The sequence below is a fragment of the Eptesicus fuscus genome, chromosome 4, assembly GCF_027574615.1.
Source record: "Eptesicus fuscus isolate TK198812 chromosome 4, DD_ASM_mEF_20220401, whole genome shotgun sequence".
Lineage (NCBI taxonomy): Eukaryota > Metazoa > Chordata > Mammalia > Chiroptera > Vespertilionidae > Eptesicus > Eptesicus fuscus.
In genome coordinates, this window is record NC_072476.1 from 81,603,355 (window position 1) to 81,625,959 (window position 22,605).

The 22,605-nt window shown below is 40.2% G+C and overlaps 1 protein-coding gene across 1 annotated transcript in view; it reads right to left on the minus strand.

Annotated features, from left to right (window-relative positions):
- Positions 1–22,605, minus strand: part of ZSWIM6 (zinc finger SWIM-type containing 6) — a 191,677-nt gene that overhangs the window by 65,139 nt on the left and 103,933 nt on the right. Inside the window, exon 2 of the mRNA XM_054715228.1 lies at positions 1,415–1,771. Coding sequence (XP_054571203.1) covers positions 1,415–1,771 — 357 coding nt within the window. The remainder of the gene's footprint in view (positions 1–1,414; positions 1,772–22,605) is intronic.

The window sequence follows — 22,605 nt, forward strand, 5'->3', positions numbered from 1 at the left end:
AAAGGCTGAGTTGAAGTGACTAAGAAAGTGAGTAAGCACTTAGAAATCAGCAAATTTCTAAATAAGTACTTAGCAAAGACACCAGCCTCTTTTCTAAGAGTATGGAAGCTGGAAAGATTAATTAGAGTATGATGAAGAGTAAACAATTTTGCTTTAAAAAAATGCAAAACTGGCCCTAGCTGGTTTGGCTCAATGGATAGAGTGTCAGCCTACAGACTGAAGGGTCCTGGCATCGATTCTGGTCGAGGGCACATGCCCAGGTTGTGGGCTCGATCCCCAGTGTGGGGTGTGCAGGAAGCAGCCACATCATCATTGAATCCTCCCTCATCATTGATGTTTCTATCTCTCTCTCCTTCTCCCTTCCTCTCTGAAATCAATAAAAAATATATTTTAAAAAACGCAAAACTGCCAAGATTTGGAAGCAGCAATGTGTCCTCCATCACTAGAGAAGTTGATAAAATAGCTATGGTACATTTACACACAATAAAATGAAGAAGAAGAAGAAGAAGAAGAAGAAGAAAGAAGAAAGAAGAAAGAAGAAGAAGAAAGAAGAAAGAAGAAGGAAGAGGAAGAAGAAGAAGAAGAAAGAGGAAGAAGAGGAAGAAGAAGGAGGAGGAAGAGGAGGAGAAGGAGGAGGGAGAAAGGAGGAAGGAGGAAGGAAGAAGAAGAAGAAGAAGAGATATCTTATTCATGATAGCCATATCCTAATCTCTCTATAAACAAGTTGTAATATTTTTCTAAGAATAATATATTTTCTTACTTTGAGGCATTCGGTCACAAATTTTCTGCCTTGAAAAATAAATTTTTAAAGAAAACAGAAAAAAAATTCTGAGCATGCACAAGTCAGTTTACTGATAATAGTTGACATGGGTAAATAAAATGGTTAAATTAAGTATTTTCCACAACTAATATCTAGTATTTGATGAAATTTTACCAAGTATAAAAGTATAAAAGCCAATCATCAACAAATGAAAGATTTTTCTAAGCATAAAAGGTTATGTAGTAGCTAGTAGAATGAACAAAACTGAATTGTTTTAAAATGCAAAACAAAACTTAGGCTGGCTGGCGTGGCTCAGTGGCTCTAGTGGTTGAGCGTTGGCTTACGGTCACGGTTCGATTCTTGGTCAGGGCACATGCCTGGGTTGTGGGCTCGACCCCCAGTGGGAGGCACACAGGAGGCAGCTGATCAACGATTCTCTCTCATCATTGATGTTTCTATCTCTCTCTTCCTCTCTGAAATCAATAATACATATATAAAGCGCGCGCGAGCACACACACTCTTACAATTCTCTTAGCTATCTAATAAGAGCAATGCTGATGACCTCACTCACATTTAATTAATTTTTATGAAGGACTGAACTTATAAACCAAAAAGAATCCAGAAGAAATCTATAGAATGAATATCTATACTCACCATGAACTTGGTTAATTTCTGAATTCTGGGATAGAATTTCATCTGCTAATTTCTGAGCAGTTGGCAAAACTTCTGTGTGGTGCACTGTGATCAAATACTGTACAAACTTTTGTAGTTGGTCTCTATTCATTTGAAAGAGAGTTTCTGAAATGGGAAGATGCAATTTGACCTGATCTGGCTTGCGAATGCGGTATAAAGACAGTGCCACAACATGGGCACAATAAAATATGTCCTTGTTTCCACAGCTGCAGGTCACTGAGGTAATCTTGCAACGATCAAAGCTGATGGCCACGTTGCAAACAGTTTCTGGCTCCGATTGTATTGCAGGTTCTGTTACTGTGCCGCTCAAGTGGAAACCTAAATGAAAGGAAGAGAGAGAGAATTTAGCTTCTGCATTCAAATGCTATGAAATATTCTAATTCTTTGAAATGTGTAGTACTTCATGGCATCAAGAAAAAAACATGACAGTTTTTATTTCCAAGTAAAGACATTCAGGCCACTCAAACCCCATCCTACACCTACTCCCTCCCACATCTTAAAGGTAAAAAATAAATGGTATTCAAGAGACATCTGAAATATTTTACAGAGCCATATGAAAACACTTATTGCATATACCACCACCATTCCTTTAGGAAATAGATTACAAAACTAATAAGCCATCATTACTCTACTCTGAATCTGTGGTATACTGGATAAAAATTCCCTAGATCAGTGGTATTCTTCCTTTTTAACTTTTTAAAGTAGAGTAGGCCAGCTCTTCTTTCTTCTCAACAAACTCCTCCTTTCCCTCCATCTTTATTCCAGGTAGTCACTAGTCTCCTTCAACCAACTCTGTAAGTATGAGGAGGCTCCCTTTCACAGTGACCAGAAAAAAAGTTTTAATTAATAATCCTTTCTATAGCATGCATACATATCCCCCAATATAGAAATATGAGTGTCTACTGATGGAACTGCAAAGCCCACCAAATCTCATGCATACCATACCTAAGTAGTTAATAACGACTATTTCCTTTCACATTATAGAGTTAAAGCTGGTATAGAAGTTGTTAAACACTCATGCTTGAGCATGTGTGCGCATGCGCAAACACATACATACAAAATCACCAAGTGGCAAGGGGCCTTTAACTTAGAACCACAGAGGAATCCTCCACAATCTCCCAGACCAACAGTCACGTGGACACTGCTAATAATGGTCCAGAGATGAGACATTCACCCCACACAGGCAACAATTCCCCCTTGAAGAGCCCTAGCTACAGCTTGCAGTCAACTAAAAACTGCCTTCCATCACCAATGTCACCTGTCAGTCCTGGCCTGTTTGGCCAAGGGACAATTCCTCCTCATGCCTCTTCCCTTAATGCGTTTGGAAGGTTAGCCTAAATTTTTTTTTTTTTTTTGTACAGCCAATTAGTTCCATCTTCCCTCCCTGAAAGCCACATTCAGAGGCCAGGGATAAACCTTAAGGGGATGGGATCCTTTGGGAACTCCAGGACACATTACCTAAGGAATCAAGTGCCTGAAAGAAACTTGAAGATACAAGATAAAGCCCTTGCTCACTCTCAGCCTTCCACTTGAATAAAATCCACCAAGCCCATCACCATTTCTTTAGATTCCCCTTCATTCACAAAGATTCTTCACCCTGTGGGAACTATGGGAAGCTGCAGAGAAGTGACATGAGAATGATGGCCAGAAGACACCTAGAGTTCAATGTGGGGCATCTGAACCCCACTTATGGTCTTCTTCAAGGAAGGGTAATTAAGCCAGAGAGTTGGAAGAAACCCTATTCAACTATAAGAAATCTCTCAGAGTAATGTAATTTGACCTTATCATTCATATTCAGCAACACTTAGTAGAAAGAGAAAAGTGCCATAATAATTCTTACCAATTAATCAACTTAAAAAGCATTTTCTAAAAAGAAGTTACTATTATTGCTTCACAATAAGAAATTTTGAGAATTGTAATATGATAGCCTTTCGTTTTCTTCCAGAGATTAACCATTTTGGTTTTCTTCCACAAAGTTTCAGAATGGATATTCCAGTCTCCTTTATCTCTTTTAGTCAAGAAGTTTTTTGGAAAAACAAAATTAAAGAAAAGATACAGCCCTAACTGGCTTGGCTCAGTGGATAAAGCGTTGGCCTGAGGACTGAAAGGTCCCAGGTTCGATTCCGGTCCAGGGCATGTACCTTGGTTGCGGGCACATTCCCAGTAGGAGGTGTGCAAGAGGCAACTGATCGATGTTTCTCTCTCATCGATGTTTCTAGCTCTCTATCCCTCTCCCTTCCTCTCTGTAAAAAATCAATAAAATGTATTTTTTTTAAAAAGATACAAAGTAAATCCAATCATATTTTTAAAAAATTTTAATGTATTTTCCCATGAGGAAAAAGTCACTACAAAGGAAATACCCATGAACATTTCAAAACAAGTAAGGGCAGTCTTGTCTTATGATATACTAGAGGCCCGATGCATGAAATTCATGCAAGAGTAGGCCTTTCTTCACCCGGCTGCCGGCACTGGCTTCCCTCTGGCACCCAAGACCCGGGCTTCCCTCGCAGCCCTGGCTTTGTCCGGTAGGACATTCAGAAGGATGTCTGGTCTAATTAGCATATTACGCTTTTATTAATTATAGATGAGAAGCGCTGTAAGCCCACAATAACTAAAAATCCATGGAACAGGCACAGATAAGACAACCAAAAAAAAATCAATGAATCATAAGAGAGAATTCAAAAAGTTTCCAAGAACATACTGTGCATTTTAGTGAAAGAAATGTTTTCCACCTGTCACATATATATGTGTACAAAGAAACCAGTTATTACTACAAGAAAATACTTGTCATAAACTGCCCATTTATAAAATAGATCTCTCCCAGGTTAACACTATCATGTCTCTTCTTGACCACCAAGTCAACATCTTTGTCACTCCATCAAAGTGATGTTGGAGAACTTCTCCAATTACACACAGGCAAAGGAAGCCAAGAGAATTCAAGAGTTAGACTACTTAGTATTTAAATGGTCATTAAGGCTATTAACAAGTACTTCAAGAGACTGACTTAACTACAAAAGAAGAGGCCCTTAGGAAAACTGATGAAGCCCTCAAAAAGTTTTGCAAAAATGACTTCTTCAGAGGAACCAAGATGGCGGCATAAATAAACACCTGAACTTGCTGTCTCGCACAACCACATCAAAACTACAATTAAAAGAAAAAACGGATATCATCCAGAACCACGGGAAGGCTGGCTGAGTGAAGTTCTACAACAAGAAGGAAAGAGAAAAGCGCATCTAGACTGGTAGGAGGTGCAGAGGTGCGAAAGAGCGAAGGAACGGAGGTGCGCGCAGAAACAGGCTGGCAACTGAGTACGCTGTGGTCTTTTTCAATTGGGAGGGAGATACAAACTCCCAACTGCTCTGAATTCCAGTACCGGGCGAGACTCTGGGGACCCAGACTCATATAGGGAGAAACTGGACAGTCTGGCATTGGGCTGGAACACAAGGGCGGCTTTCTCTCAGAGGTGGTCACAGCGTTCATTGTTCCTGCACGGGGCCGCGGGACACAGAGACCCAGGGACCTATCCGGGGCAGGGCCAACAGGCAACCATTGCTGTTTGCACCACTCTGTGATTCCCTGAGGACACGCCCCACCCAATTCACAAGCCCACCCAAGCTATGTGCAGAGGCGTTTGCATATGAATGACCTGGCCTTTTGCAACCTAACCTAACAAACTGCAGCTGGATCAAAGAACCCCAGAGCTTCCAAAAGAAGGCCTAAGGCTCATCAGCAGCCTGCATTGCTTCATAGCTGCGCCTCATCTGGGCACCTCCAAACCCCAAACTAAGAGGAGGAATCTGCAGATCTTTCTGTGGCCTCAGGCAGGGGTTGACTTTGCACCTCCTTGGAAATCCAAGTGCCAGTGCACCCAGTGGTCAAAGTGAGACCACACCAGATTACAACGCTTCAGATCCATAAGAGACACACTCAGGGGGCCGACTCAGTGAGCACCAAAGCCCCACTGAAGCATGTCCTGCCCCATAAGGGTGTTTCCAACACAGCAGTTCTCCCACTGTAGACACAACTAGTCCTCACAGCCAATTGGTCTGGAGGTCAATTCCACCCAGTGATATCAACAGCAATCAAGGCTTAACTACAACAAGACTGTGCACACAGCCCACAAAGGGGTGCATCAAGAGCGTCCACCTCAGGTAACTGGGGAGGCTGAGCCACTGGGCCCTATAGGACACCTAGCACACAAAGCCACTCTATCAACACAGGGAAGCAGCCAAAACGCAGAGACAAAGAAACGGAGGAAAGCAAATGGAGGAAAGCAAACTACTGGATAGAGAGTTCAAAACCACGGTTATAAGGTTACTTAAGAATCTTCTAGAAACCTCCGAGAAATTTAGTGAGACCCTCACGATATGAAAAAGGACCAACTAGAAATTAAGCATACACTGACTGAAATAAAGAATAATATACAGAGATCCAACAGCAGATGAGAGAATCCCAAGAATCAAGTCAAAGATATGAAATACGAAGAAGCAAAAAACACCCAACTAAAAAAGCAAAAAGAAAAAAGAATCTAAGAATATGAAGATAGTGTAAGGAGCCTCTGGGACAACTTCAAGCGTACCAACATCTGAATTATGGGGGTGCCAGAAGAAGAGAGCAAGATACTGAAAATCTATTTGAAGAAATAATGACAGAAAACTTCCCCTACCTGGTGAAAGAAATAGACTTACAAGTCCAGGAAGCGCAGAGAACCCCAAACAAGAGGAATCCAAAGAGGACCGCACCAAGACACATCATAATTAACCCTTTGCACTCGCTTGCTTTTTTCTCGATTCCTTTATTCTACTCGGGATTTAATTTTTTAAATACCCCAGATTTTACAAAGCGCGGCAGTAGAATAAAAAATTGGAGTTTCTTTTCATACAAAATTATTTATTTGGATTTTTTTATATTTCAAATTATTGATACATTCAAAGAGTAATTTTAATCTCGACATCCGAGTGCAAAAGGTTAAAAAGCCAAAGGCAAAAGACAAAGAGAGAATATTAAAAGCAGCAAGAGAAAAACAGTTAGTTACCTACAAGGGAATACCCATACGAATGTCATTTGATTTTTTAACAGAAACTATGCAGGCCAGACGGGAGTGGCAAGAAATATTCAATTGATGAATAGCAAGGACCTACAACCAAGATTACTCTACCCAGCAAAGCTATCATTCAGAATTGAAGGTCAGATAAAGAGCTTTACAGATAAGAACAAGCTATAGGAGTTCATCACCGCCAAACCAGTATATATGAAATGCTGAAGGGTATTCTTTAAGAAGAGGAAGAAGAAGTAAAGATAAAAATTATGAACAACAAAGTGACAACAAATATCTATCAACAAGTGAATATAAAAATTGAGTGAATAAAAAATATGATGAACAGAATAAACTGGTGAATATAATAGAATCAGGGGCATAGAAAGGGAGTGGACTGACAATTCTCGGGGGGAAGGGGGTGTGGGGGGTGCGGGAAGAGACTGGACAAAAATCGAACACCTATGGATGAGGACAATGGGAGGGGGGGTAAGGGCATGGGGGGGGGTGGGTAACCGGGTGGAGTGGAGCTATGGGGAGAAAAAAGAGGAACAACTGTTCCTCTGAACAATAAAGACTTATTTAAAAAATAAAATAAAAAATGAAATTGTCAAAAATTAAAGAAATCTTAAAACCAGCAAGAGAAAATAAACTTGTAACTTAAAAAGAAAAAAGAAAAAAAAAAGACTTCTTCATTCATGTAATCTGTGCCAGTCAGAAGAAAGTCAGGTATATTGACTCCTGATATCATACACAATTTAATATCCAATTTCATTAAACATTTATTACCATTGTAAAACTTTTTAAAAAGCAAAGCAAATTATAAAATACTAGTGTCCCGGTGCACAGATTCATGCACATTGAAAGGAAATTAATTAGAAGAAATATTTTAATATCACTATTCACGTCTTGCTAATGAAAAGAAAATAGGATACTACCAAGTCTCCTGTCTACCTACTCCAGGACTTCAGTGAGGATCAAATGAGATGAGGCATGGAAAAATGCTTCACAAACATTTGGTTAAGCTATAAAATGTTTGCACCTGGCTATAAAGCAAGTTGGGTTTCTGGGCTGAAGAAGCTCCAAGGATGCTAGGAAGAGAAAGCCAGGTGTTGCTATGTGACATTATTACCCGGTGACCACAGCAACCGACTGTTTCCGGGCTGGGCTGGGCTGGGCTGTGGGCCGCATTTTGCGCCATGGGGTCTTGGCAGCATTGGCTGTGATTTGGTGGGGTGTCGCTCTGGGGTGGTGGTGGGGCCTGTGTCCCACTTGGGGAAAGCTGAATGTTGGTTTGTCGGTGCCACGACATTTATTTTTTAAATGGCCAGTGCACATCATGGCAGCTCCTGCGTTGAGCGTGTGACCCTGGGTGGTCAGTGCATATCATAGCTACCAGTTGGATGGACAGACACTTAGCCTTTTATAGATATAGATATAGATTGTGACCACCAATTTAAGAAATATGTCAGGACACACAAACATATACTTGTCTTATAGAGTAACACTTCATTAATCTGATATCATCAAAGATTAAGGAGTTTCATGAATATTCATTTTCCAAATAAATCTGGTTATCTTTCATGTACCCAAACTCCAGTAAGAATTCCAACCATTTTTGGGAAATATTTCTGTGCTGCCCTCATCAGCTGACCATTTAGGGTGTTACCAAATGAGTGGAGCAGCCCTCCTTGTAACAGACAGCTGCAGATGGCAGTACTCTTTATGTGGGACTTTTTGTTATTTTTCTCCATTATCAGCTACCCCAATGACTCCTCCTCTCCTATACTGCTAGCCTTTTTCATAAAAAATTCTTTGCCCCCAGGTCACCTGCACCTCTAATTTGATTAGCTTTGTGACAGGAAGTTAATACTTAGAGACCTATTTGGGGTTTTCTGTTTGGGATGAGGGCAATTCCCCTTACTTTTAAGTTGGGATGGTTGATGCTGCTAGAGACGAGAAGCTTTACTTTAAATATAGGAAAGTTACATAAATACATGTAAAGCACAGCTGGTATATTATTTTTTAAGACTATGCAATATTGAGAGTCAATAAATAGTAATTCCATTAAGATTTACTTCAGGATGGTATAGTCATGTATTTTGGCTTCTCAAATTTGAAAAACCTTCTTTTGAAATTCCACCAGTGCACTCTATGTGGGTCCTAAATCATACCTGAGCATGCACAGAGAAGCAAGGCGAGTATTCCTGTCAACAATCCCTAGAGGGCTATAAGACATCTTTCCCTGACACCCTCCTCTCTACCCCAAACCGTCTTATCTCTTAGGTACTGGATGACTTGAACTCATAATAATGTTCCTGAGCATGGATTCTGCCTTTCTGGAGTTCTGATACACCCTGGTGACCAGCTGGTTAGGCAAAATCTCCTCTGGCATAGTTAGCTGTTCTATATAACAGAACAGAGGACACAAAAAGAGGCAATCTTCCAGTCTATGAAAAAACATGGAAAATTTTTTCTTTTCAAATAACTAAAACTGAAGAAATTATCTAAACCTTTTTTTATAAATATATTTATTTGACTTTACAAAATATCATTTATCAAAGATAGTTTATCCCATGAGAACAAACCTCATTGGGCAGTCGAACTGTTTTATCCTCGTGTCACCACTGAGCCCAATAAAACATTAATATTCACATTATCAATCTGCAGGAACTGAAGAAAAACAAAGCAGAAACATAGACACAGTACTATATAGGCCTTGGTAATAGAGAGACTTTGACTCAGTTCAGGCTCTGTCACTTCAACGCTGAGTGCTCTGGACCTGCTATTTAACATCTCCGTCTCTGGCTCTATTTGTTTGCAAAATGTGGCTAGAAAATACCTCCTAAGGTTATTTTGGGATTAAAATGAAATAACATATGTAAAGCACCTGGCACATAGTAAAAGTGCTCATTAAATTTTATTTCCCTTTCCTTCCCTTCCCAGCTGGAGCAGTAGGGGAGGGGTACTGGAGGATACATTCCCTTCATCCATAACACTTTTATTTTTCTATGCTACTTGAATTTGGGGGGCAGGAGGGTCTCACTCATGACGTGTCTTAGAAAATAAACTTGGCTACTGAGAATGCTTGAGGTGAGTAGGGCAATACTAGAAGTATAATTGCTTTGACAACAAAACCAAAAAACTTCAGTCAGCTATACCTTTGCTCAATGCAGCACTCTTTCCCCATTTTTCCTATTAAGTTCTGCCAACATACAAATAGCTAATTTTATCAGTGTTACTTTCATACAGATAAAATGTGATTTTTTTTTTTTTAAGTAATCAAAGTGTTGTCCAGGGATACCCAGGGGTCTCTGAAACCCTTTCAGGGTGTCCACAAGATCAAACTTTTTTTCATAATTATATCTAGACATTACTGACCTTTAAACTCTCTCTCTCATAAATGTACATTTAGTAAGCAAAAGGACTGTGAGATCCTCAATAATTAAGAGTGATATCAGAAAGATAAAGAACTATTTATAATGTACTGCTAAGAAAGGGAAGAAATAACTCCTTTTAGCCAAATCATCTTTGAAAATAACATTATTTGCACTTGGATCTTACAGGTCAGTAGTTAGTAAGACTCAGCAGAGAAACACTTAAGGGGCAAATTTCTCATGCATGAGCACATACTCAAATCATCTACATTAATTTCACATTAATTAGAATTAATTAAGGTTTCTGGAAAGCAAATATTTATTTCTTCACTGATATTCTAAAATAAGCTTTCCTTGAGAGCTTACTAGTATTTTCGATATCTAAGGTTAGATTTTAGTTGCATTTTAAAGGAGGCCCACATCAGACTGGAAAGACAACTGTTTCAAAATATACCATTCTATGCTTATATGTGTATGTGCTCAGTTAACTGAAAAATGGTTTCAAACTCAAACCATTATTTTAAGCTAAAATAATCTGGTAGACATAAAATAAATATACACTGAAAACTAATGCTTTCAGGGCACATTCTTTTCAGAAAAATATGCAGCCTGTGCATGAAGCGCTCGAGTAACATATTCTTTGTTGAAAAAGAATTTAACAGAAGTACTGGTGTAGTACCTACACAAATACATCTTTTGCCCTTTTCCTAAATAAAAAGAACCCCGGGGAAATTAAAGGCAGAAACCAAGTAATGTAATGTTATGGCTGAAAGGGTGGAGAGGGTTATGAGAGAGTTTTTTTGTATTTTTTTAAGCTAAGTCTAAACAATGCAAAAGTGTTAACATTTAACACTCTCATAACAAAGTATATTCATTGGTGAACTAAACCCACTACACTGGCTAAATGTATAGTAACCAATACCTGATTATGTGTCCCTGGTGAAATAGGTGAATTAATCATTGGCCCCCCAAAATCTAACTTTTATCTTTCCTAACTCTGAGAACTATAGCACACAAAATCCAACTCACCATGTTGCAACCATCCATTTTTAAAAAAATGTTTTAATTAAAATTGTGCTTAATTTCCAGATCAGCAGTACTGACGCGTTAAGGGCCCAAGATGGAGGCAATAAACTCAACTCAAAAACCAACTTATCTAAAATATGATATTCCTTCTCAACTACATAATTTTCTCAAAGGGAAATCCTAAATTAAAGAGACTGCATCCTGTGAGCTGGTTAATTAAATCCTCTTGCCCTAATTTCTAATACTAAGCTTAAACAGCTTATAGAAAGACATTAGGAGATTTTGCTGGCAATCACTAATGAAGTGGTTTCCATCTTTCAGAAAATTATTTTTTTTTAAAAAAGAAAAGCTTTAAGTCTACCTTAAAAATGCCTGCTTGGAATAGAATCACTCCTACACTTCATTAATATTTGAGAGAAAGACAATGGCAAATTAATGCAAAGACCAGACTGTAAACCACAGCACACATATAAACAACATAAAAATTTATGAAGCATGCACTAGATGGGCCTAACCAAGAGTTCCCCGTGGCATTCAGTTCAGTATCGGTTTTGTTCTCATTAATGTAGATTCCTGCACCATTTCATACAAAGATCCATATGATAAGAGTTACTATTAGATCTGAATGGCATTAGACAGTTGTATTTAAAACTAGAGGCCCGATGCACAAAATTAGTGCAAGGGCCTTGGCCCATGCCACTGCCTCCGGGGGCCTCTGCCACCTCTGCCATGGCCCCGGCCCGCTGCGGCTTTGTCCGGAAGGAAAGACGTCCGGTCTAATTAGCATATTACAGTTTTATTATTATAGATTATTTCTAAAAAGACACTTATCCACTAATTTAGCTACCTGCAATGTGCAACTAGAAGGAGCACTAGTTTAAAGGGGATGTACTAGATTTTGTTTTTAATCACATCATTCCATTTCATTCCAAATATTAAAGTACTAAGGGTCCCCACCACCACCATTACCATCAGGTAATTTTTCAGAACTGAGGGAAACCACCATAGCCCAGACTGAGATTCTGGGTGGGTAGACAGAGGTAATAAATAAGTTAGGTAGACTAATTTGAGTTACTTTAACAACTGTAAAGCCACAAAGTGCTTGAGAATTTAAATTATTTGCCCCAATCTGTTAAATTCCACTTTATGCCACTTTCTCTGATGCCAACATTTTCTAATACAAACAAAGCAGCTCTAGCCTTCTGCCCTTTTTAGAAGGCCAGATCTACCAGATTCCCTTGATGTCAGAATAGCCCCAGTGCTGCCCCTTCAGTTCAGGGCTCCCTCTCTCCTGCCCCCAAACGTGGCTTTTCACCTGGGTCTCCAACTTCTGAAGTGCAGATTAAGTTTACTAGAGCCCTATGGTGCCCAAACACTAACTTAGCAGCTCTAAACACCTTTGTCTTACTTCCCAGGGCCTGGGTCTAAACAGGAGGGGAGACTGAAAATCCCTTTACCAGTTTATTTCCTGTGTTGTTACTTACAGCATAACAACCTTCAAAAATGCTTGGCTGTTTGCTTTAGGAGTGGGGGTGAGGGAGAAACTCTGGAGACTAATTTTGTTTGCCAAGAGGTAAAGAGAAAAGTGTGCTCAGGCTGGGGAAGGGAGAATGCAGGCCTCAGTAGTCAAATTCCACCACCCATACCCTAGAGCTCCAGCCTGACCCCTCAACCCCAACAGGAGCGCCACATTTTGGCCCTAGCTGATTCCTAATGCCTTATCTCATTCCCAAACTCTAACAGACTTAACTCTGCACAGTGGGCATCACCCTCCCCTTTTTACAGGAATTCTCAGAGAGGTGGTAGAACACACTTGGGATTAAGCGGACCTGGAAGAAACATGGGCTTTCTAAAATCCAAATGATAAACTTGTACAAACAAATCTTTCCATACCAATACATAAGTGATTTAAAAGAATGAGGCAAATAAACAGATCCAGACACTTGGGTAAACATTGCTAAGTTACAGGACCCTTGGAGGTAGAGTACCATCTTTCATCTCTGCAACCCAAGGATCCAGCACAGCCCTTGCTTGGAATTATAGGCCAGGCTCTTGTAACTATGTCAAATGAAGGAACTCATGGGTTCTTCCAAGCAATGCCACCCTACAATGTAGAAGTCACAAGTGACTAAATGCTTTGGCTCCAAGCCCAGGATACTTTAACTTAACTAAAGACTATTTCTAAGAGTCCACTCCTCTTTTATGAGTTAAGTTAGAAGCAGAGATCCATGACACCATAGGAAACAGCAGAGGTCTCTGACATCATTGTCACAGAGGACTGTCCTGGAAACACTCAAGAAGTATGTTAGATGAAAGAACATATGGTATGTGGAACATATAGACTGGTGCTTCTCAAACTAGAATATGCATCAGGATCACCTGGGGGATTGTTATAACACATTGCTGGGCTCCATGCCATCATCCCAAATAATGCTGCTGCTGCAGGTCCAGGGACTACTGACCTAGATGATTAGAATTATAGCCTAAACAAGTCTAGTCAGAATGTACTCATTTAAACATCGTAAACAGAATAGTAAAAATATGTAACTTGTGATATAAAGAATGTATACAATTTCTAGCTTATTATGTAACCTAAATGCTTCCCATTCCAAGTCAGGAAAGGTATGTTAAACTGGTCTGAGCATTAAGAAAATAAAGAAAATTTTATAGTAACAAAAATATCCTACCTGATAACAGAGTAATATGCAAATTGACCGTACCTTCGCTACACCCACAAGCCACACCCACCAAGAAACCGTTGCAGGGACGTTGGGGTGTGGCGGAGCCCAAGGCCGGGAAAGCCTCGGGCGGAGGCTTTCCTGGCCTTGGGCACCAAGCGGGGAGCCTGCACGGATCGCAGGCAACGACCAGGGGGTCGGCTCCTATGATCCCTAGCAGGGACGCTGGGTGCGGCCGAGCCCAAGGCCGGGAAAGCCTCGGGCGGAGACTTTCCCGGCCTTGGGCACTAGCGGGGAGCCTGCACGGATCGCAAGCAACAACCAGGGGGTCGGCTCCTACGATCCGTAGCAGGGAGGCTGGGGTGCAGCAGAGCCAAGGCCGCTGCCCGGGGCCAAGCCCCGACCCTGAAAGAAGGCAGAAGGCGGTGGCCATAGCCAAGGCCTGGGTCCCCGGTGCCGGCAGAAAACTGGTGCAGGCAGCCAGGTGAATGAAGGTCTATTGCATGAATCTTCGTGCAAACGGCTGCTAGTATTACTATAAAGTAAAACCTTCATTAAAAATCTAAATTAAAATATAAAAAATTAAAAATGATTAATCAGAGTATTTTTTCATAAGTACATGGTGATAAAAGAAAATCAGACAGGTCATCTGTTCAAAATATGGATGAAACTTACTTAGTATGGCATTTTCACCAATATATTGAAGCAGTGTAATTACAGGTGACTTTTTATTTGCTTTGTTTTGGTTGGTGTGTGGGAAGTGTTTTTTCTAAAATTTCTACCATGAACACAAATTGCTTAAATTTAAAAAAAAAGTGCTTTTGCTAAAATTTATAAGTGCTCAAAGTGTTCCTGAGTAAAGAATTTGTCACATAAATGATGTCCAGCACATGTTCTGGGAGACTGGTAATGATCACACCCCAAATGCTAACAATGACAGTCATCAATGTGGTCATCACACTACTGACTGGACCGACCTATTCAGGCAAAGGGACACTTCCAGACTCTCCTTAACCCATGGATGTTCAGTCCTTCTTGTGGCTCAGCCACACTCCAGAGAAAAAGATGAAGTATAGCACTCAAGGTAAGACAAGGCAGAGAGAGACTGGGCAACTTGTTCTCCTTTTAGCCATTAATATCTACTTCCTATTTCCTCTACTCTTCTCAAGTATTAAATAAAGAGAACAGGGAGAGAAATATTGATATGAGAGAAACATGGATCGGTTCCCTCCCCAACCCATGCCCGGAAACCAAACCCACAACCTACACTTGTGCCCTGACCGGGAATCGAACCCATGATCCTTCAGCATATAGGTGCTCCAACCAACTGAGCCACACCAGCCAGGACTTGATGAGAACTCTTAAAATCCACTATCCTAGCAACTCTCAAATATGCTATACAGTATTATTAACCACAGTCGCCATGCTATACATTACATCCCCATTACTCATTTATTTTATATGTTTGTACCTCTTCATCCATTTCACCGACCTCAAATCCCCACCTCTGGCAACCACTAATCTATTCTCTGTATCTATGAGCTTGGATTCTATTTGTTTGGTTTTTAGATTCCATACATAAGTACTATAAATAAAATTATACAATATTTGTCTTTCTCTGACTGATTATTTCACTTAACATAATGCCTTCAAAGTCCATCCATATTGTTGCAAATGGCAAGATTACATTTTTATGGCTAATATTCCATTGTGCTCACACACCCACACCCACACACATTTTCTTTATCCATTCATCTATTGAACGACTCTTAGGTAGTTTCCATATCTTGGCAATTGTAAATAATGGTACAATGAAAATGGGAGTATATGTATCTTCTCAAGTTAGTGCTTTCATTTTCTTTGGATAAACACCCAGAAGTTAATGAAGTCCGATATTACACTGAGAAATCTACTTTCATCCATTTAAAAGGAAAGAAACTTTCCCGTATCTCTATTGCCATCCTGGGATAAAGCATTTTCTCTCCAAAAAACAAGAATTTTGTGTATGCTGAGAAAAATAAGAAGAAACCCACTTAAACTGTCATTCCAAAATTCTGAATACATACTCTTGTCTCCCTTACAATCAGACCAAAATTAACTCAGTACTGATTAAAATGTCTTAGATTTTTAAGTATTTTATTTCATCTTTATTTTTCAAAAGCCACAAGTTATTCATAAAACACCCTCAAAATTAAACATCAGGATTTTTTGTTTTTAGAGTAACTGCCACAGGTTAGTTATCACACTTGGGTATAAAACACAATTTTTTAAAAAGTGAAAGTACTTGCACTTAAACGTTTTCATTATCTCCACGGTGGATGATAATAAAAACAGTTTTTTCTAAATACAAAACACTAAAGTGGCCCGAGGCTCAATACCCACACCTAAAAACAGTATTCCCAAGAGAAAAGATTGGCTCAAATCCAATGTATGACAAGAATGAGGTATAGGATATCAAAAGTATGCTTACAAAGTGCTCACTTAGGTCAGCATTAAACTATTTTTTAATTTAATGCACCCTAAGTTTCTATATACTTACTCAATGAGAAATACTTAAATCCACAGGATAATAATCATTTACTTAATGATTCTTTCTAGTCAAGTTCTGATTTTGACAGAAAATATCTCCACACATCCGGAGGGTATAAAAGTAGCCAAGGTAAAGCTTAAAGATCACATTTCCTTTAGGGAGATGGGGGATTTATTGCAATGTAAAATTTTGTTTTTAAAAACCATAAAATTGAGAAATTAAGGTCATTGGGGAAATAAAAAGAAAATAAAAAACTTATTGAAAGTTTTATTACTTCCTACAGGTCTCTTAAATAATGTATTTAATAGGATTATAATTTAGAGCACAGTTTGTATATTTAAAAAAAGAAAAGTAATAATCTAGTCTGTCAATCTAAATTACTGACATTTGTACCCTGACTTCCTGAATCTAACCAAAACATTCTTGCCACAATGCCAACCTCCTAGTCAGGCTTTCTGAAAGGACTAAGGAAGCTCAAGTTCCCCCAGCTGAACAGGAGCCAAAACATGTACCACTGCCTCTTCTGTGCAGTTGTAAGCAGTTAACACTCAGGATAAATCACTCCAAAATCAATCTTTATTGATCATAAGGACAACTATACTAGCCAGATGGTCAGTCTTCAGGAGTCAGGACATACTTTTAAGGTAACAGGAGCTTTAAACTGTAGTCCCTGGAAACAGACTTCTTGGAACCACATTATCTTTAAATAAATAAACCTCAATTGAATGAAGTAAAATTTCAGATAGCCCTAAGAAATATAATGACTACTTAAGTGTTCCCAAAATGACCAATGGCAAATGTTCCTGGGTTCCACCTCCCTGCCTTTATTTCTCCCTTGAGTGCAGACTTATCCCTGCCCTAAGCTTCACCTTTATGAATCATTTTGCTTAGTTCATGGAGTAAGGGTAGTATATTTGCTTTGTATACTATTTACTACTTTGAAGTCCTGTAAATACTTAGTAACAATAATCAACTGATTATGCAGGTCAAGCATTCATAGTTCAAAGAAGTATAACCATTAGAGCACCAAGAAGTGATAAAATCTCTAACAGTGGCTTGTAACTGCCAGAGGACTTTATTAACCCACTTTAGAAAAAAGAAGTTAAGGTGACAATTAGGTAGAATACATACATTTTAGCAGCCCTTATTTAGTGTAACAATTTTTTAAAAATAAATCACACAAATGAGAAATCATTTAAAGCAAGAGTACATCCCCACTTAGTCCACCCCTTCCCCTTCCTGGAGGAATCGGAAGGCTAATGGGTTCAAATCAAACCACCTATACAGCCAACCATTTTTACTGCATTCAGCAATACCCATTTCATATATGGGGCAAAGAAGAATTTGAACAAATCACCATTCTTTCGCCCACACTTCCCTGCTACTAACAGACTGCCAGAGGGAAAAGTGAGTAGAAAAGATAATCCAAGAAATGGGGCACAAAGAAAGTAGGGAAAAGAAGGGGCTGAGGATGTTAGAAGACAAGAGGCTTCTGGGTGGCTACTAGGTTCAGAGCTTCTAAGAAGCAGTAGGAGTATATCAACTTGGAACACATGTTTCTAAAAGGAAACTGTTCTTTCATTGCATTGAAGTATTTAGCAGAGTCAGTCCAAACTGTTCAGCACCCCAGGCCATTCTGTGTGCTTTTCTAGTTATGCTGGCAGTGAGGTGACAGACTATTCATACTTCCAGTCAACTTCCTTTTTAGTTACTGCCTGAATCACACCTGGAGATCAATCATGGAGCAGGTGTTTCACTGAGACTGCCCTCCCATCTGCTTCACACCTGTTTCTGTCCTAAAATAGACACACTTATAAGCAGACAGGGGGAAAGTATGAAAGGGATGGAGTGGGTTCCACACAGAGCTATGTACAGTCAGCATCACTCTCCGTCCCAGCTGTGCTGGGAATGTAACTCTTGGAACTATGACAACAAAATCCCAGTACAACTAATAAACACCTTTTGAGGTGCAGGCTGGCATAATTTAATTAGAGGAGAGTTGTGAGATAGCATATATGGATGGCCTTATTCAAAGCTAGGCTATTAAAAACAATCAAAGTCTTACAGGATGGCCAAAAAAGCATTTAAAGGGGGAAAGAAGATACTATATTTATAAGGATTGCCAGGGTGAGGTGTTAGCATTTTATGAGGTTCCCCAGCATATTCCCCTTATAGGTGAAATTTCATGTAGGTAATATCAAACTATCCTATATATATATCTATTACTCTCTGCTCTTATTGGCACTGTGATTTTCTCAAACTACTTCAATATCTCTAGTCAAGGCTAGTCTCACTCAACCTCCACTCACAACTATAGCCTTATCCTTTGTCTTTATTCCTAAACTATGCTTACTTTTGACTTCCACATGATAAATAAATCTTCTCACCATACCCCCATATACTTCTTGGGTCAATGTTCTTATTTTACTGTCTCTAAGTACATTATTAGATCAGGGCCGGTTTGTCTCTCTGAGATTGCAACTTCCTTGAAAAGTTTCTTTCAGAATACCTACCAACACACCTCTATCATTTCTCCTCCCCTAAACAGAACATACTATCTCATTCACTAGAGAATCATGGAATTTAGTAAAGAAAATATTAAGTTCTCTAACCATCATAATAAAATAGTATTGCCATTCAACAAACTAGTTATAAAGGAGAGAATGAAATAATAAAGAGAAGGAAACTAATAGACATGTTCGTTTGTATATAATGTGAAACTTTCCAAGTGATTTCTAGTCTATGATCTCATTTCATCTACATACCCACATATATATAAAAAAGAAAAGACACTTGATGGCAATTAAAAACCAAACACTGTTAACAGATTTTACATTTAAAAGTTTTACAACTCAATAAAATACATATTCTTTTCCCCCTTGTTACAGATAGGGAGAAGGAAACTCAGAGATGGAAGCTATGATCTATGATGTTGAATATTCTACTACTAAGTGGCAGTTCTCCTGATTCTGGCCATATACCATGTTGACTTCAATCTAGCTTAATCAGTTTAAGTTTTCTAAACCATAATTGCAGCAAATATTAGAAGAATGATCGATGAGCTACTCAAACGCTGGGCATACCATAACTATGAGTCTTAATCACATGAAAAAGCCAACCCCTAGGCAGTCAAGAGTACCTGATACTTACACATCCCCACCTCCTCATCCAGCCCTAGCCTATAGATGGGATATACTTTATATTTAACCATATAAAATGTAAGGGGTAGGTTAGACAATGTTTAAGGTTATGCCCTTAAATGCAAAAAGATTTGCATTTAATAAGTAGCATTGAATACTGAAAGATAAAATGACTAGAGTCTACTCATGAAGCCATCTTTACATCTAGGAGGAGTCCAAGATGAGTTGGCCTAATTTCTAAACTCTGGCTGAGAGAACGTTATGAATATGTGTATTTTAGTGGTAAAACATAGGAAAGGCTAACAATTTCAAATTTGGAATCACTGCCTATATTGTTGTGAAATTTTAATTTTTACTCATAATCTCATGTAGATTATCCATAATCTAATTAACAAATCCATTAGCTCATGCAATTTCCTCTGCCAAACATGCCCTTTCTCTCCCTCTCTAGTAACCTGTGTGACCTATTTTATTTTATTTTTATATACAGAGACTAGAGGTCCAGCGCATGAAAACTCGTGCACTTGGGGGAGGTGGGGCCTCAGCTCGGCCTGCGCCCTCTCACAGTCCAGGACCCCTCAGGGGATGTCCACCTGCTGGCTTAGGCCCACTCCCTGGGGGACTGGGCCTAAGCTGGCAGTCAGACATCCCTCTGGCAGCCCGGGAGCCCTCGGGGGATGTCCGACTGATGACTTAGGCCCGCTCCCTGCGAGGAGCAGGCCCGAGCCACTGTTGGACAACCTTAGTCTCCCAAGAAAGTGGGAGACACTCCCACCACCACCGTTGTGCTTGCAGCCGTCAGCCCGGCTTGTGGCTGAGCTGAGCTCCCCCTGTGAGAGCACACTGACCACTAGGGGGCAGCTCCTGCATTGAGCATCTGCCCCCTGGTGGTCATTGCGCGTCATTGCGACTGGTCATTCCTCAGTTAGGGTCAATTTGCATATTATACTTTTATTATATAGGCTGTTTATTAGATCACTATTTATATTGCCAAGATCTGAAAACCATCTAAAGAGCCAATTATGTTGTAAGTGTTTGGGATCTTATGAGCTATTTTATTTTATATTATTTTAAATCCTTATTATTGAGAGATTAGAGATGTCCCTTTCCGCCCCACTGCTCTCCTCCACCTGGTTCCCGCCCCACCCTAGGCCTTCACCACCCTATTGTCTGTGTCCATAGGTAATGCATATATGTATGTAAGTTCTTTGCTTAATCTCTTCCTGTCCCCACCTTCCCTCTGAGATTCATCGGTCTGTTCCATATTTCCATGTCTCTAGTTCTTATTTTATTCATCAGTTCATTTTGTTCATTAGATTCCTTGTTCATTTATTTTGATTTTTAGATTCACTGTTGACAGATATGTGTTTTTCATCTTTTTCTTCTTCTTAAAGAAGGCGCTTCAACATTTCATTAATACTGGTTTAGTGCTGATGAACTCTAGCTTTTTCTTGTCTAGGAAGCTCTTTATCTGACCTTCAATTCTAAATGATAGCTTTGCTGGGTAATCTTGGTTGTAGGTCCTTGCTATTCATCACTTTGAATATTTCTTGCCACTCCCTTCTGGCCTGCAAAATTTCTGTTGAGAAATCAGCCGACAGTTGTATGGGCATTCCCTTGTAGGTTAACTAACCGCTTTTCTCTTGCTGCTTTTAAGATTCCCTCTCTTTGTCTTTAACCTTTGGCATTTTAATTATGATGTGTCTTATTGTGGACCTCTTTGGGCTCATCTTGTTTGGGACTCTGTGCTTCCTGGACTTGTAAATCAACTTATTTCACCAGGTAGGGGAAGTTTTCTGTCATTATTTCCTCAAATAGGTTTTCAACATCTTGTTCTCTCTCTCTTCTTCTTCTTCTTCTGGCATCCCTATGATACAAATGTTGGTACACCTGAAGTTGTCCCAGAGGCTCCTTACGCTATCTTTATATTTTTGGATTCTTTTTTCTTTTTGTTCTTCTGATTGGATGTTTTTTGCTTCCTCATATTCCAAATTGCTGATCTGATTCTTGGCATTCTATACTCTACTGTTGATTCCCTGTAAATTATTCATTTCAGTTAGTGTATGCTTAATTTCTGACTGAGCCCCTGTAGGGCTCAGTGGCTCAGCTTCCACAGTCACCTGAACAGGCATTTTAGGTGCGCCTGTGTGGGCTATGTGCACTGTCTTGTTGTAACTGAGCCTTGATTACTGTTGGCACCAGTGGGAGGAACTGACCCCCAGGCCAACTGGCTGTGAGGACCAGCTTCGACTATACCAGAAGAGCTGATGTGCAGGAGACACCCTTACGGAGCAGGACTTGCTTCAGTGGGGCTTTGGTGCTTTCCAAGCCTGCCCCTTGAGTGTGTCGCTTATGGATATGAAGAGTTGTAATATGGCGTGGTCTGAAGCTGTCCACTGAGTGCACTGGCTCTGGGGCCTTCCACGAGGTATAAAGTCAGCCACTGCCTGTGCCCTGCCTGGGGCCACCCAGCGCAAGCTACAGAGTGGTCTGCAGATGATTACTACTTGTGTTGGGCTTGGAGGTTGCCAGGAGAGTCCAAACTGTGAAGCAAGGCAGGCTACTGCTATTGTCGGAATGGTAGCCGCTTATCAAGAGGTATGGGGCACGCTGAGTCCAGCTGCTACTTGTTTGAGAGATTTTAGGAAGCCTGAAGCTTGAGCCAGGACAGGTGATTCATATGGAAAAGCTGCTGCAAACAGCTTGGGTGGGGCTAAAAATTGGATAGGGCAAGGTCGCAGGGAATCACCAGGGTGAGGTCCAGGTTGATGGAAACTCAGGTATTGTGCCTGACAATCAGCTCTGTGGTGGGAGAGGGAGGTGGGAAGGGATTTCAGCATAGAAACAATGACCTCTGCGAGCGCTTTTGTCTGGGAAAAACCTGCCCCTGAATTCTTGCTCTGATACCAGACAATTTAGTTCCTCCCCGAATGTCCCTAGATCCTTTCAAGCTGCTGCCCAAGCGCTGGAGCTCAGAGGGAGTGAGTCTGGGCACGGCAGTGTGCCAGGCCTTTAAGAGCAACTGTTTGGGTCTTCAGCAGCCTCCATGTCACTCAGCCATAATCCCTGCTAGTTTTTATAGCTTGAAGTTACAGGGACTTCTCTTCCCAGCACTGGAACCCTGGGCTGAGGGGGTCTTGTGTGGGGCTTGGACCGTTGCTTCTTATGGGAGGCCTCCACAGCCAAGATATCACTCCAGATTAAAAACATGCCACACAGGGTTGTCTGACTAGCCACTTTCAGACCTCAGCCCAGTCTCAATGTGCTTTCTTCTTTATCTCTCTAGTTATAGGACTTCCGTTCAGGCAGATTTCAGGCGGTTCTGAATGATGGTTGTTCTGTATTTTAGTTGTAATTTTGATATGC